General features: G+C 37.0%; 1 protein-coding gene across 3 annotated transcripts in view; it reads left to right on the top strand.

Annotated features, from left to right (window-relative positions):
- Nucleotides 1-14,853, top strand: part of CYB5R4 (cytochrome b5 reductase 4) — an 86,046-nt gene that overhangs the window by 50,898 nt on the left and 20,295 nt on the right. For all 3 annotated transcript variants that reach the window (XM_037039293.1, XM_037039292.1, XM_037039294.1), the window contains 5 exons: nt 2,074-2,134; nt 3,679-3,736; nt 6,461-6,554; nt 8,579-8,611; nt 10,435-10,557. In XM_037039293.1, the coding sequence (XP_036895188.1) occupies nt 2,074-2,134; nt 3,679-3,736; nt 6,461-6,554; nt 8,579-8,611; nt 10,435-10,557 (369 nt within the window). The remainder of the gene's footprint in view (nt 1-2,073; nt 2,135-3,678; nt 3,737-6,460; nt 6,555-8,578; nt 8,612-10,434; nt 10,558-14,853) is intronic.

The raw sequence follows: 14,853 nt of genomic DNA, 5'->3' as shown, positions 1-14,853 counted from the left end.
TTTAGTAAGATTTTTTTGTCATTGTAGAAAGAATACATTTTAATTACATATGATAGTCTTATCTGTTTTATTTACACCTGTATATTTGTGGTGTAGCATTCTTGTTTAGGCTCACTGCTGATTGTTTCATATTTTTTACCTTGTTTTATCACATCTCCGAGACTTCCTTTGTTTATCTGAAAATTAAGTGTGTCCTGCAGAATTACATGGGAAAAGACAGATGCTGAGTAGGCCTGAACTCAGGTTCACAGCCAGCTTCATCCAAAAAAAAATGTGGCTGTTTGACACCTGTGCTTTCACTTAAGCTTATGTTTCAACAGAAGCTCCTGTGACTAAAAAGAATCTTGAAAACCTCTAAACTAGCTTGTCTTAAAGGTACCTCCCAACTCTAACATTATATAATGGCTGTGACTTCTGGTTCAGAATTTCAAGACTCACCAGAGACTAAACATTAACTATGTTTTCCTATGCAGTTGAGAAATAATAATATAATCAATGCAGTGCTTTTCAACGCTCAGCAGCAGTACTCTTTTTCTAAAACTAGATCTTAGAGACACAACAATGCACTACTATTGGGGGTGGGGGTGGGGGGAGTATTGGGTTGGTCAAAAAGTTTGTTTTTTTTTCCATCAGATGGTTCTAGGACCACTTAGTTGTAACATTTTCAGTGTATTAAGCTTTATCATTTTAAGAAAGGTAAAAATGCAACTGAAATGCAAATGAAAATATTTTGGCAGTGTATGAGAAAGTGCTTTGGCTGATGAGACATGTCAAAAGTGGTTTGTGAAATTTCATGCCGTAGACTTCTTTCTGGGTGATGCTCCATTGTTGGGTAAACCAGTTTAAGTTGATAGTGATCAAATCAAGACATTAATTGATAACAATAAACATTATATCACATGGGAGATAGCAGACATACTCAAGAAACCTGAATCAATAAAGTTATTGGTGAAAATGAAATATATGTTTTTTATTTTATGAAAAAAACTGTATGAACTTTTGGACCAACCCAATATTTAAAGTTTATAGAATCTCCAGAATTCGTCCATGTCTCAGAGTTTTCTTTCTTTTTTCACTGTTTTTTTTCTTTGTTTAATTCTTGTTCAGTGGTTTTCTGTCTTATATTCCCAGCCCTAGCCCCCCCCGCCAGTGCTCTCCACCTCCCTCCCATTTCCACCTCCCACCTTAGTTATTGTCCATGTGTCCTTTATACTTGTTCATGTGAGACCTTCCCCTTTTCCCCTGTGATTCTCTCCACTCTCCCCTCTGGTCCCTGTCAGCCTGTTCCGTATTTCAGTGTCTTTGGTCATATTTTGCTTGCTTGTTTGTTTTGTTGTTTAGATTCCTGTTAATGGTGGTATCATATGGTATTTGTCTTTCATCGCCTGGAAAGCATTATGCTGAGTGAAATAAGTCAGAGTTTTCTAATACAATTTGAAAACCAAGCTTTATCGCACTTTTAGAATGTTTGTTGACATGTGCCCACAAGAATGAATGAAGTAGGGGAAAAACATTAGGTAATGGAGCAACTAGAACTCTCAAGCAGAAGAATTAATTTATTCTGGTACAGTCCTACACCATAATACTGCTCAGTAATAAAAAAGGGACAAGCTACCGATGCATTCAACACCATGGGTGATAGCTCCAGGTGTATTTATTGCATACTCAATCATGCTTATTTGGCACCAGCACTATAATGTCTATAATGCTGGACCAAAGAGAAAGAAAGAAGAAGAAAGCCAGACCAAAAGAGACTATATCATATTCCATTTTTAGAAAGGTCACCTACAGGCATAGACTAATCGTGATGTTAAAAGTGAGAACAAGGATGGTGATTGGGAGGGATGCAGACAGGGTGCTGGCTACAAGTGTTACAAGTGTTATGTATACTTCATAAACATTTTTTATGGATGTTTAGGAATGTTGAAGTAACACATCTGTGATTTGTGTCCTCTTTATAATATTTCAATTATATTTATATAATTATATTTATATATAAGTTTGCTGAAAAAATTAAAAGAAAGAAAAATGCTGCATTGATGAACTGTGGCTATTTTTTTTTTTTTTATGAAGGCATGCTTCCTAAGAGCCAAGTGACAGGTATGCTTGCCAAAGAAAGCCCTACTTCTCCAAGGTATGCGTTCTTCTTTTACTTTTTTAAAGCTAAATTAGTTCTAGATCAAAACATACACGTTTAAAAAAAAACAGCCATGGGTTTATCAGTTGCTCACTGTATTAGTTGTACTTCTTTGACCTAAGAACTGTAGAGTGGCCCTGGTTGGTGTGGCTCAGTGGATTGAGTGCCGGCCTGCGAACTGAAAGGTCGATGGTGTGATTCCCAGTCAAGGCACATGCCTGGGTTGCGGGCTGGGTCCTCAGTTAGGGGCATGTGAGAGGCAACTGATCGATGTTTCTTCGCATATCAACGTGTCTTTCTCTCTCTGCCTCCCTTCTTTCCCCCTTTCTAAATATTAAAAAAAATTAAACAGAACTGCAGTACTTTATCAGGCAGTATTGGAAATGAACTGTTCTGTAAATATAAGTTTTTAATATACTGAAGTTTGACTTGTTTTAAACACCAAAACTCAAAAAAACTTCAAAAAAATTTTTGATTATAAAATATACATTCATGGTAGAAGACTTTGAAAATTCAGAGAAATGCAAAAGAAAGTGATAAAAATCCATTGTAATCCCATCAACCCCTAGGTACATGCGCTAATATTTGGTTTATTCTACCCAGTTTGATTCATATAATACCTATTTCCAAATTATTCCCTTTTGATGTATTTTATTGGTACTATGATATATTCTGTGACTAATTTCCTATGTCATTAAGTATTCTATAAAAGCATTTGTGTATGCATTACATTTTATAACCATACTATAATTTATTTAACTATTCTGTTTTTATGTACTAATTGATTATATCATTTTAATGGAAATCTTTCAAAATATATTTATTACATGCCAGCTGTCTTAGTAAATTAAGTAATTCATATATATTTTTGTTAATGCTATTTCAAGTGCCCTCAGGGTTATGTGTGTTCTTTGCAGCTTTTTTCTCTTTCTGCCTTTCTCCCTATCATCAATCTATATTTTTCAGCAGCATCCTGCTATATTTGTTAAATTTGTTGAGTTATTTCATATACAATCTGTTAAATTATTCTATATAGGATAAGGGCCTAAGAATACCTCCTTTAGTATTTACCTATGTGTGACTAATGCATCAGTTTGATTAATAGCCGTTACAAAACAGAAGACTTTGTTTTCCCTTAGGTTTTACTATTTACCCAATAACAAACTTGAATTAATTTCTTGAGTAGTAATATATTTGTGACGGGGAGGAATGAAAGTATGTCGATTTTGTCATGTTCCTTAAGAAAACATACTGTGTTTTGTTATTGCTCTGATAAAAGAAGATTCTGTAAGGAGATGTGTAATTTTTATAAAAAGTGTCTTGTCAAAGATAACTTTTCCTGAGTCCAAGTGGGGACACATGGGAGTGTAGGTATTTTAAATTTGGAAATAATTGCCAGATGGTAAAACCACTGATTACTTAGGGGAAAAGTTTACCTAGAGAAATGTATTTCTCATTGTAGATGTTAAACATTTAATGACTTAATATATGTTAATGTACATGATCATTGATATAGTTATTCTTCTCCTGATGTTTTGCAGCTATGACTGGTTCCAAACAGACTCTTTAGTCACCATTGTCATATATACTAAACAGAAGGTAAGCGCATCTTTAAGATCCATGTTAGCTAAGTACCAAGTACTTCTCTAAACCCTTTTCTTGTATTGACTTACTCTTCACAATAACTCTGTGAGGTAAATACTTTTGTTATCCCTGCTTCACAGATGAGAAAACAGTGCAATGTTAAGAATTTTACTCAAAGCCACACAGTGACAGATCAGCCTTTTGAACCCAGCCAGGCCAGCTCTACTGCATATGTTCTTAACAATCACATTGTATCCTTAGAGAAAACTAGACTAGCAAGTGTATGCACCTTTCTATTTTTGTTTAAAGCACAGATAGCAAAAGTGAGAATCCCATTTAACTCCATCATGAGAACTAATTTCTTGCCATGAATTGGGATTTGAGAGACAAGAGAGATGGCACTGTTGTGGCTTAGTGTGCTTAAACCACTGGTGGGGTTCACGTGCCCTCTTGAAACTAAGCTTCAGGACATAATTCATTCACTGTTTCTTGAACACCTACTTTATTTGTAGCACTCTCTCAGATGCCAGGGATCCAGTAATACACTAGACACAGAGATTTGGCTTTCGTTGGGCTTGTAGTCCAGCTGGGAAATCAAATAAATAAGCAGGCACCTTATAACACCTCCAAACACATCCTCCAGCAACTGACAAGATTCTCACACTTGGGGGACTGTGTGGATTGGAAAACAAGTTCTGGCAGCTAGGAGTTTGTGAGAACCCACGCTGCTTCTGTAATAGTAGAACCACGTCTGAGCCAGTGAGTTCCTCTGACTCTTGCAGCATGATTTGACCATTCCGTAAGAGCAACCAGCCTCTGCCTGATACAGCCAGGAGGGCCAGAGGCACTGCTTGTCCTGCCTTCTACTCGCTCTTGTTGTTGTCTCTTCATTGCACAGTCCGAAACCAAGAGGGCAGGGCCCAGGGGAGTTGGGGTTTGCTGCCATCGGTAGTCTCAGTGAGGCACAGAGGGTAGACGCCTAAGGGAAGGGGGAAGTCTTCTGTGTGTAATGATATGTTCAGAGTATGATATAAATCCGTGATTTTCAGCCTTCTTCATCTCACGCCATGCATAAACTAATTACTAAAACTCTGTGACACACCGAAAATATATATTTTTGCCAATCTGACAAAAAATAGTGTAATTTTGATTCATTCACACCAGATGGTTATTGTTGTTTTGGCTGTTGTCATTCTTTTATTTGACAACCTAAGGCAAAAGAGCAGTGCCCAGCTAGTTGGGTATTGCATGTGTAAAAACTGCTTGTGGCACACTGGTTGCAAATGGTTGCTGTAAATGATAGGTACTGAAATAACTGGCACCAAGGCTATGTGGTAATTAGACACAACTGAAAATTTGTTAGTGAACTTCTTTTTGTGATAAGCTGAGGTTGAGAAGCTGTGTAATTTGCTGGCATCACACAATAGTGGCAAGAATAAAATGAACACATATATCTTGGCTCCTGGTTTAATTGTAATGGTTTTTGCCAAATTATTGATTCAACAGATATTTATTAAACACCTACTAGGTGTCAAGCAATGTTCTATATGCAGCCTTAGCCATGTGGCTCAATTGGAGCATCACTCCATGTACCAAAGAGTTGCTGGTTTGATTTCTGGTCGGGGCACATGACACCTTTGTTGTAGGTCTCATTCCCAGTTGGGGTATATATGGGAGGCAACCAACTGATGTTTCTCTCTCACATGGATGTTCTCTCTCTCTCTCTCTCTCTCTGCCCCCTCCCCCACATTCCCTTCCTCTCTCTCTGAAAATCAGTGGAAACGTGTCCTTGGGTGAGGCTAAAAAAATTCTCTCTATAGTTCCTTATGTCTAGAGCTTAGAGAAAGATAAGTGAGTAAGGTAGATAGTAAGTATAGATAGGTATATAATTCAGATTGTAGTGTGTGGTTTGAAGACAGCTGGGTTGTAGGACAGAAACAAAAGTACTAACATTCATCTCATGGGTTCTGTAAAGAAGTGTCATGTAAAGTTCTAACTGATCATCTTCGAAGTATTAGGTCTGTCCAGAATTTATCCAGCCATGTAATATGAAAAGTAGAGACGTTTACTGAAGAAGATAAAAGATATAAGAAACATTGTATACAGGACAATGATGCCTCAGTCCCCTTCAAAGTAGGCATCTTGGGACCTCGCACAGTTCTCCCAATCACCATCAGCTGTCCCCATTGTATTTTCCTGAATCTCATCAATGGTATGAAATCTCTTCCCTTGCAAAGGTGACTTTAGTTTTGGGAAAAACCAGAAGTCTCAGGGCACAAAATCTGGGCTGTAGTGGGGCTGAGTCACCTGAGTGATTGGATGTTTTACCAAAAAACTCTGCACAAGATGTGATGCTCGAGAGAACACATCCTGATGAAGCTGCCAGTCACTAGTCGCCCATAGCTGTGGCCTTCTGAGTCATTCAAATAGTTTCCATGGAGGAATGTTCAAGCTTAACACAAAATTTGATACAGATTCATTGCTCTACTCACTCAGTCATTTTGAATGTGACAACCACACAGTACACATGCTCACTCAATGGCATATGCTGCCCCTACTGACTGTTACAGTGAAGTCAGGTGCATTGCAGTCCACTCTCCCTGGCTGCCAGGTTACATCGAGGTTGTGTAAACCATTCTTGTATTAGCAATTGACTTTTTCTGGACAGACCTCATCATATAGTTACTGAAGTTTGGGGAAAATTACTTTTTAATCTTTCTCTTTTGGTTTCTGTTTAAGGATATCACTTTAGACTCAGTAATAGTTGATCATCAGTTTGACACCTTTAGAGCAGAAATAATCATCAAGGATTATTCATATCTTGTACATATTGGTAAGTATCTTATTCCTTATTAATGGGAACAACTCCAGTTTCCTTTAATTGTGGCAATAACTTGGTCTGAAGTTTAGGTACTAAATATTTTATCTGCTATTATTTTGGTTTGATATTTAATATGTTATCATTTTGGTTTATCATTTTTGATCAATTTCTTTGTTATTTCTGTATACTAATGACATTGCTGTCAAATGGCGGTATAATCTCACCTTCCAAAATTGAAACAATTCGATGTAAAAAATGTGTAATAATATGAAATATTTGTTGGCCCAGCTTCGTAAGACTCTCACTTGACTCCTACACACAGAGCTCTGGCAGCTTGTCCGCTACATCGTCTCCTGAGCACTCGTCACGAGGCACTAGTTTCATCGGCCTGTTTCCTGCCAGCTGTGTCACAGGACAGTCAGAGGCTGCACCAAAGCAGCATGGGCTGCAAGGCTCTGTTGTAACCTCCATGGTCAGAGAGCAACCATACAGTTTGTTTTGGGAGATTGCAGACCTAGAGGGCAGGGGGAGGAACTTGATGAAAGATGGTAAAGGGATCAGCCAAAGAACATGCACACATAACCCACAGACACAGACAGCAGTGCAGCGATGGCCAAAAGGAGAGGGGCGGGGCCTGATTGGAGGGGGCAAATGGGCCGGCGGGGTACAGGGACGTCCATAATAGTGTCAACAATAAAAATGAAGTTAAAGAAAGAAAGAAAAAAAGTCAGGACTGAAATATGGAATAAAAGATACAGGATTCTGAATCCAGTTGTGACCCATAATGAACTTGACTCTAGTATTTTACCCTTTTCTCCTTCTATGAAGGTTACATTATAATTACAAGGTAGACATGAAACAAACAAAAACAATAGGAAGAAGAAAATCATCTTGGTTGTTGTTTTAAGCATGAGTCCTTATATAAAGAACATTTCATTTACTTTTGTAAAACACAGACTGAAATTCTCTAGGTCTCAGCTGACTTAGGATTCTGCTTGGTGCTTTGCTGTATTAATGAAGTACCTGTATTTTTGAATTTGGTCAGAGTGATAAATATCTTTTTCTTTCTTATTTTCCTCCATTGATTGATTAATTAACCTCATACCAACAGCCTTTCTCCCAGAAATATGTCCTATCCTATTTTTTGGTTGCCTAATACATTGCCTTTTATAGGAGATGTCTAGAAAACATACATTTCTAGGAAAGTATATGTTATTTATTAGCACTGTCGTAACTTTTCTTTATGTAAAACCTCTGTGCCCAGCATCTATTATGTTTTAAATATTACGACTGATTTCGTTCATGCTATATGTAGCTAACGTATTTGGCATACTTATAAAAAACAAACAAAAATAACATTAAAAATATGGAACTCTTGGTTGGTAATATGAAGACTAAAATAACATAAAACTTTTAGTTTCATATAACCACATTAACACAGTGAAATTTAGAGCAAATGTCTGTAAAAATATTTCTTGTATTTTCTCCTTCTGGAATGTTAAGTTCCGTAAGGGCGGGGATTTTTCTTTTTCCCTAGCTGCTGTACTCATAATACCTAGAAAGTACATGGCACACACAGATGCTCAGTAACCTTTTCTTAGTAACTGAATGACCATTCAACTTTAGAGAACAGTAAGAAAGAAAAAAACTGGGCAAAGTTCCAGTATGGCCTGTGTTCACAAGTGCACAAGCACACACTGGAACGTGTGTGCCTCTCCCCGCCTGCTCTCCTCTTGGTTTGTAGGATAGTCAGTCTGGGACCATACTTGGAACAGTGTAGGTAACCCACCTGTGAGCAATTGGGTATTTAATTAATAGAGAAATGGAAAAATGAAGAAATGTATGTAGTATGTTTAAATAATTTGACCCTACATTTCAGTTCTATACAATATCTTTCTTTTGGTCTCTCGGTATGTTTTATTTATCTTGAGACATTTGAAGTAGTTTATAAAAGAACCATTTAAACAATCTCTGATGCTGATGAACTGTATGAATTAAAGTTGGATTTTAACTAAATGTATATTTTTCTTTTCTAGGACTAAGCCATGAGATTCAAGAAGATTTTTCTGGTAAGCCTTACAAAAAATAATTATGTATATGCATACATACACACATACACAGGTACACCCATGTGAAGGGGGTGGAAATCATTTGTTTTATCTTCCATATGTATGCCTGTTGCAAAACAAAAATGTGATATTTTCTAGATAAACTAATATTAATTTTTAAATATACTCATCTCCCTCTGATTCAGTTTTTTCTTTCTCCTCATTCCTTCCTCCTCTTTACCTTTTACCACTTGTTTCCCTTTTATTCTTCCTTTATTCCTTATCTCTGCCCTACTCTTGACTTCAGCTTGTAGAAATATGCTAGGCCAGACAAATTGTTCTTAGGTATATATAGTTGAATGTTTAATGTTGATAAAGCATATTAAGTTATGAATGTTGCTGCATACAAATACACGATGTGGATTTTGCACAGTTTTTTAACAATAGAAGACTCATTATAGAATGGTGATTTCTTGGGATTTTTTAAGCTTTATTTTAAGTAGGATAAAAGCATATTTAATATATATAACATGATGATTATTTGATACAGGAATACACTGTGAAAGCATTCTCACAATATTATATAACATATCCATCATCCCACATATTTACCCTTTTCTTTTGGTGAGAGAATACATTCTACTTCTCTTACCCAATTTAAATTACACAATGAAGTATTATCACCTATAGTCACAATGTTATACTTTAGATTTTCAGATTATTCCTTTTATAACTGAAAGTTTGTGCACCTCTTGATTCCAGCAGTCACTGTTCCACTCTCTTTACGTCACCTCCCCCCAGCCCCCACGAAGATTCCACATGTAAGAGATACCATATTATACTTGTCTGTTCTGTCTGGCTTATTTTTGCTTAAACCCTCCGGGTTCACCCGTGTTGTTACGTGGCAGAATTTCCTTCTTTTTAGGGCTGAATAATATTCCTTCCCCCCCCTTGATTTAAAATACTGTCAGAATACTTTGCACTGGTTCTCTCTTTCTCCTTCTCTGTGTACCATAGTAACTCTATAAATTCTTTAAATTTAGCTCCTTAAAGTCACAAACTGTGTTTTATGTTCGGTAAGTTTCAAATTAGTGCTCATTGAATTGAAGTCATTTGCTTGTCAGAAGATGTTAAATCACTATGAAATTTTGTGTTTATGGTGAGGAACAACAGGGAGATTGTTTCTAGGGACAAAATGAAGTATACTATAGGTCTTTAAACACACATTCAATTCATAAAATTTAATCAGGACATAAAAGTCCATAGTTTATTAATTTACTCATGTAGTCTAAACTGTTTTAGTCATTCAAAAATAAATGTATGAGGCTTTTAATCATCAAAGATTCACATATGTTTTATAGGGACTCATTCTACTGACTCATTTCTACTGTTTATTAGACTCAGTTTTGGTCTACTAAATTCAAAACCCTTAGATCCAAACTAAGAAACACCAAGCAGTTGTAAATTAAATTTGCTTTTATGGGTCCATTCAATGGCTAATTTGTATATGGCAGCCCCATACCCCTTTTTTAGCTATGTGTTAATTAGTTATTTCACAGCTATCCTTGAGCTAGCATGAAAACTAGTAATATATATTAGTTTGGTGCTTGATGAGTTAGCTTGAAAGAGGTTAATCTGCATCTAAAATAAATTAAGCTGGATTTAACATCATATAAACTATAAACAATTTTGATGAATATATGTACAAAATCTTATTAATTTTACTAGTTATTTATGTCATTCATACAGATTGGAACATTTAGAACATTTGAGAAAGATTGTTTTTAAATTAAAACTTTGTGTTGAGTATCAGTGAACATAAGTGAAATTTACATTCTTTTCAGTGCGGGTTGTTGAGAATGTGGGAAAGATAGAGATTGTCCTAAAGAAAAAGGAGAATACTTCGTGGCAATGTCTTGGTTGTCCCCTGGAGAATCATAATTCACTTATTCTGAAGAAAGATACAGGTATGTTGTGCTGTTATTTTAAGTTACGTGATTACAAAATTGTGTTGGTGCAACATTTCTTCCAGAGTGTGTAAGGCCACTTTGGGGAGGAGTGAAAGAGCTTTCCTGTGTCCCACTAAGAAGTTGAAATGTGTTTCAGTTTTTTTTTTTAAATGAGAGATTAAATGATCAGATCCAAACAGTGATCTACTGTTTGGGCATAACAAATCCATGAGATAACGAGAATCAGTGGAGAAGCCCACTGTGCTTAGGCTGTTGTCTAACCATTCGCTTCTTCAGGTTCTACTTTATAAAAGATGCCAAGACCGTTCCAGTGTATGCCTCGTGTGTACATCTAATATTTTTCCATTAAGAAAAGAAGAAGAACATGTTTATTGTGTTTCTGCTTACGTAAACTAGTTTCTCAGTTTACTCCTAAAGGGTGCAATTTATTTCTTTATCTCATTTCTTCATTACTTCCTTTCTTCCTTTATTTTTTAAATATCTTATCTAACTATAACATATTTGTAGAAAAGGGTACATAATGTAAATGCTCTACTTGACGACTTTTCAGAGTGAACACACTATATTTGGAATATGTTCTGAAATTTCACAACTTGATATGCCTTAGTGTGGGTCTTTCCTCATCTTTGTGCTAATCTTACTGTATAAATTTATGACCCTCAGTTCTGGGAAATACTGATTTTTTTCCTTCCCTTCATGGTCTGTGTTTGCTTTCCAGAAGTATTCTTTTTTAAAAAAAGATTTTATTTATGTATTTTTAGAGAGGAGAAAATGAGAGAAACATCAGTGTGTGGTTGCCTCTCGCACACCCCCCACTGGGGCCCTGGCCCGCAGCACAGGCACGTGCCCTGACTGGGAATGGAACTGGCCGCCCTTAGGTTCCCAGGCCCGTGCTCAGTCCACACCAGCCAGGGCGACTTTCCAGAATTATTCTTATTTTAAACCTCCTTAACCAGTCCTCTGTCTTTCTCACTTTCAGTTTAGTGCTTTTGTTCTACTTTTGGGGAGATTTCTTCAGCTATGTCTTCCAGCTCTTCTATTGAATTACTTATTTCTATTTTCATATTTTAGCTTCTAAAGACTCTTTTGATTTTTGTTTCTTTTAGTATTCTATTCTTATCTTAGTATTCTTAGTATTATCTTTAGTATTATCTTAGTATTAGTATTAGTATTATCTTAGTATCTTATCTTAGTATTATCTTTAGTATTCTTATTCTTATTCTTAACTTTTCTTATCTTTTTAAAAATTACCATGTTATTTTTTAGTTTTTTTTTCTGTGTAAGTAACCTCCATATCCTCAAAGCTTGTGTGCTTCAGTCTGTCTTTTATAGTAGATGCTTTCTTTGAGTCTGTGTATCCCTGACTACACGTACCCATGTTTCAGGGTGGCACTCTAAAATACCGATTAGAAACTGTGCGTGTGGGTGTGGCTTGTCAACAGCGTACTCACTGTGTAGTTGGATCATTTCTTTGGGAAGGTCTGATGCCAGTATTTTGTCAGAGTCTCCAGAGTGAACATTCTTCTACCTTGTACCCAACAATTCACAGGTGATGTTGCGGGGGAAATGCTAGGGTGCCTGTAAACTTAAGTACTTTTCTTGTTTTTTGTCTCTAAATATAGTGATATTCTGAAGTCCTGGGGTTATGATTTTAGCATATTAAAATTGAGAGGGATACAGTTTAGCCTATAATATATACCCAAATTCAAAGATCTTATATTTTACTCTCTCTAGAGAGCAAACTTCAATTATTTTGCTAGAATAAGACAGGATTAGTCATGTGGCTTTGCTAAGTAGGGGGAGGACTTCAGAAAAGCTGAGGGTGGAAGGGCAATCTAGGCCTCTTACGTGAATTTTCTGTGCACAAAGTGGTTTTAGCTCTGCCTTTACTGCCATCCAAAAGTTTTTGGTTCTGCCAATTTCTGAGCCTTAAAGGGATCTCATATTACAAATCGGTCCTTGATTTTTGGCTTTCTGTCCTTCTAGCTTCGAACTCAGCTTTATTGAGTCTACCGTGTCAGTTGTCAGTCATCTCTATGACTTCTCAGGTCCCAAAGTATTGCTGCTATTTAACATTTCTATTCTTCTCACCTTGTAGCCTTATGCCTTAAAAAACAGCCAAATGCATATATAAAACATCTTTGCTTTTATTTGAGAGTTGGGGATTGTTAGAGGAACTAACTGTATTCAGTTTAGCATCTTTGAATATATAAAATTACAAAAATGTGCTTGTGGATATTTTACTTTACAGAAAAGCATCAGGTAGCCATATTTTATGTACACATTGTGCGCAGGCTATTTTGTTTTAGGCACTGTGTTCTGAAACAGAAGGCATCAGAAATTATTTTCCCAGGTGGAGGAAGAACCATACACAAATATGAAGGAGAAGAATACATTAATAATGAAACAGGCTAACAAGGGCAAGTTATATTGTACAAATTGAGCACATTCTGAAGTTATCCCACTTGAACAGATGCAGATGAATTTGACCTTGAATAACTCCCTGAAGGAGGTAGATTTCAAGCAATGTTTTGAAAGTAGCTTTCCAAAGAAGTTACAAAAAGCTATGAAGGCTTTTGTAGGTAAGAGCCTTAAATTGTTACCAGTATTTATTGTGCCGTGCATTTTGCAGGTCGTAGAGAAAGAAAAATGTAAGCCATGTGTGGCAAAGGTTAAATATGTTAATTTTACCAGAGTAGTAGGTCTGAATTTTGTGGTATTAAGTGGAGAGAGAGAGCATAGAGGAATAACAGAATGATCTAATATATCCAAAGAGATTAGGTAAAAGATGATAAAATGAAAACAGATATTATTAAAGTGAAACTCTTGCCCCAGTAAAAGCCAACTAAGAAACAAATGATGCTGAGAACGAAGGCTGACCTCCATTTGGAAATAGAATGAACACTGCTCACTTTTCCCTTGTAATTTCCTGAGGCTTTCCATGAACTCTTCATTGTAGCCATACATTTCTCCTTGAGTCAGGAACCAGCATAGTTAGCTTTAGCTCTCTTGTCTGAAACTGGAGCCACAGGTGTACTTTTCAGTGGGTTGGGTTTTCTACTTTGGAAAATGACTTAGAGTTTAGGGGGTATTTTCATTTATTTGACTAAATTAGCAAAAATAATTTCTTTGTCATTTTCCTTCTTTAAACCAGGACAAAACCCATAGATTATTTTATTCACCATAGCAAATCTGAATGCTTATATCCTCAAAGTATTATGATTAACTTGATGTCAGTATCTTTAAATGTTTAGTCCATCACCTGGTTCTTTGGTCTTCAGTATAAATTACTAAAATTACAAATTAGCATACTGGCTTCCTCTTACTGAAATTTGTTAGCTAAGGAATTTTAGTGTGAAAGTAACATAGAAGTTGAAGACTTTTAATGCAGTGCCTTCTCGTGTCAGAGCTAGAATTTACCTTCTCACTTTGTGGCATAATTATCTATGTGTACAAAGCCCCAAACCTGACACTTAAACTTAAATAATGGCGTCGTCCCTACTGCAGTAGCCAGGGCATCAGAATCACACTCCTTGTCCCTCGCATGGTAGCTATAGCTCCCTCTCTCCACAGCCCAAATGAAATATGAAAATTTTCTTAAATTTTCTCTGTGGTGTTAAATAGCAAGAATTCTTACTGTGTAAAATCTCTAAGAAGGGAAGCCAGTAAATCACTCTAACACCCACGGTTTCCTTGTTTTCTAAGTAAGGTTGAAGTGATGCATACTTACTGTAGCAGATCCTTTCCAGCAAACGCTAGAGTTGACATGAAATGGTCGAGTGGGGAGGTGAACCCTTTCCTCCGGCAGTAAAGCTATCAAGGGCACACAGTAGATTTGATTAGAGGAAAGCACTGCAGCCTTCGAACTTGGGCTAGAGGGGCACCTGCCCTGGACTCACCCTTGGAGAACTCCGCAGTGGCTCCCCTCCAGCCGCACCTCTCAGAGGATGAGGAGTGTGCAAGGCCAAGAAAGGTCTACCCAGAGTTCACGCTCTTTCTTTAACACCACAGTTCAGGTATTGAAGCCCCAGAATTCCCTGCCTAAGTGGCCCCAAATCCACTCCTGTCTAAGGATCTACTGCCCAAGGCTGTTTACGGGGGGAGCTATAGGAGGGCATGCCTGCACGTCACTCAGTGCCAGACAGAGACGGGGCTGAGAGGTGGCTGTAGACAGTCAGTGGGGGTGCCGCTCTCATTCCTCTGCCACTTTCCTGCGTGGGACTCTGAGGAGTTCAAGAATCTGGAATCTGAGCCTAGCCTCCTAAGATATTTATGAAGGTGTATTTCAAGTTA

Source organism: Sturnira hondurensis, unplaced genomic scaffold (assembly GCF_014824575.4).
Source record: "Sturnira hondurensis isolate 20B ecotype Veracruz unplaced genomic scaffold, ASM1482457v3 Scaffold0025370, whole genome shotgun sequence".
Lineage (NCBI taxonomy): Eukaryota > Metazoa > Chordata > Mammalia > Chiroptera > Phyllostomidae > Sturnira > Sturnira hondurensis.
Note: the sequence above shows the minus strand (reverse complement) of the source record. Positions and strands in the feature narration are given on the sequence as shown.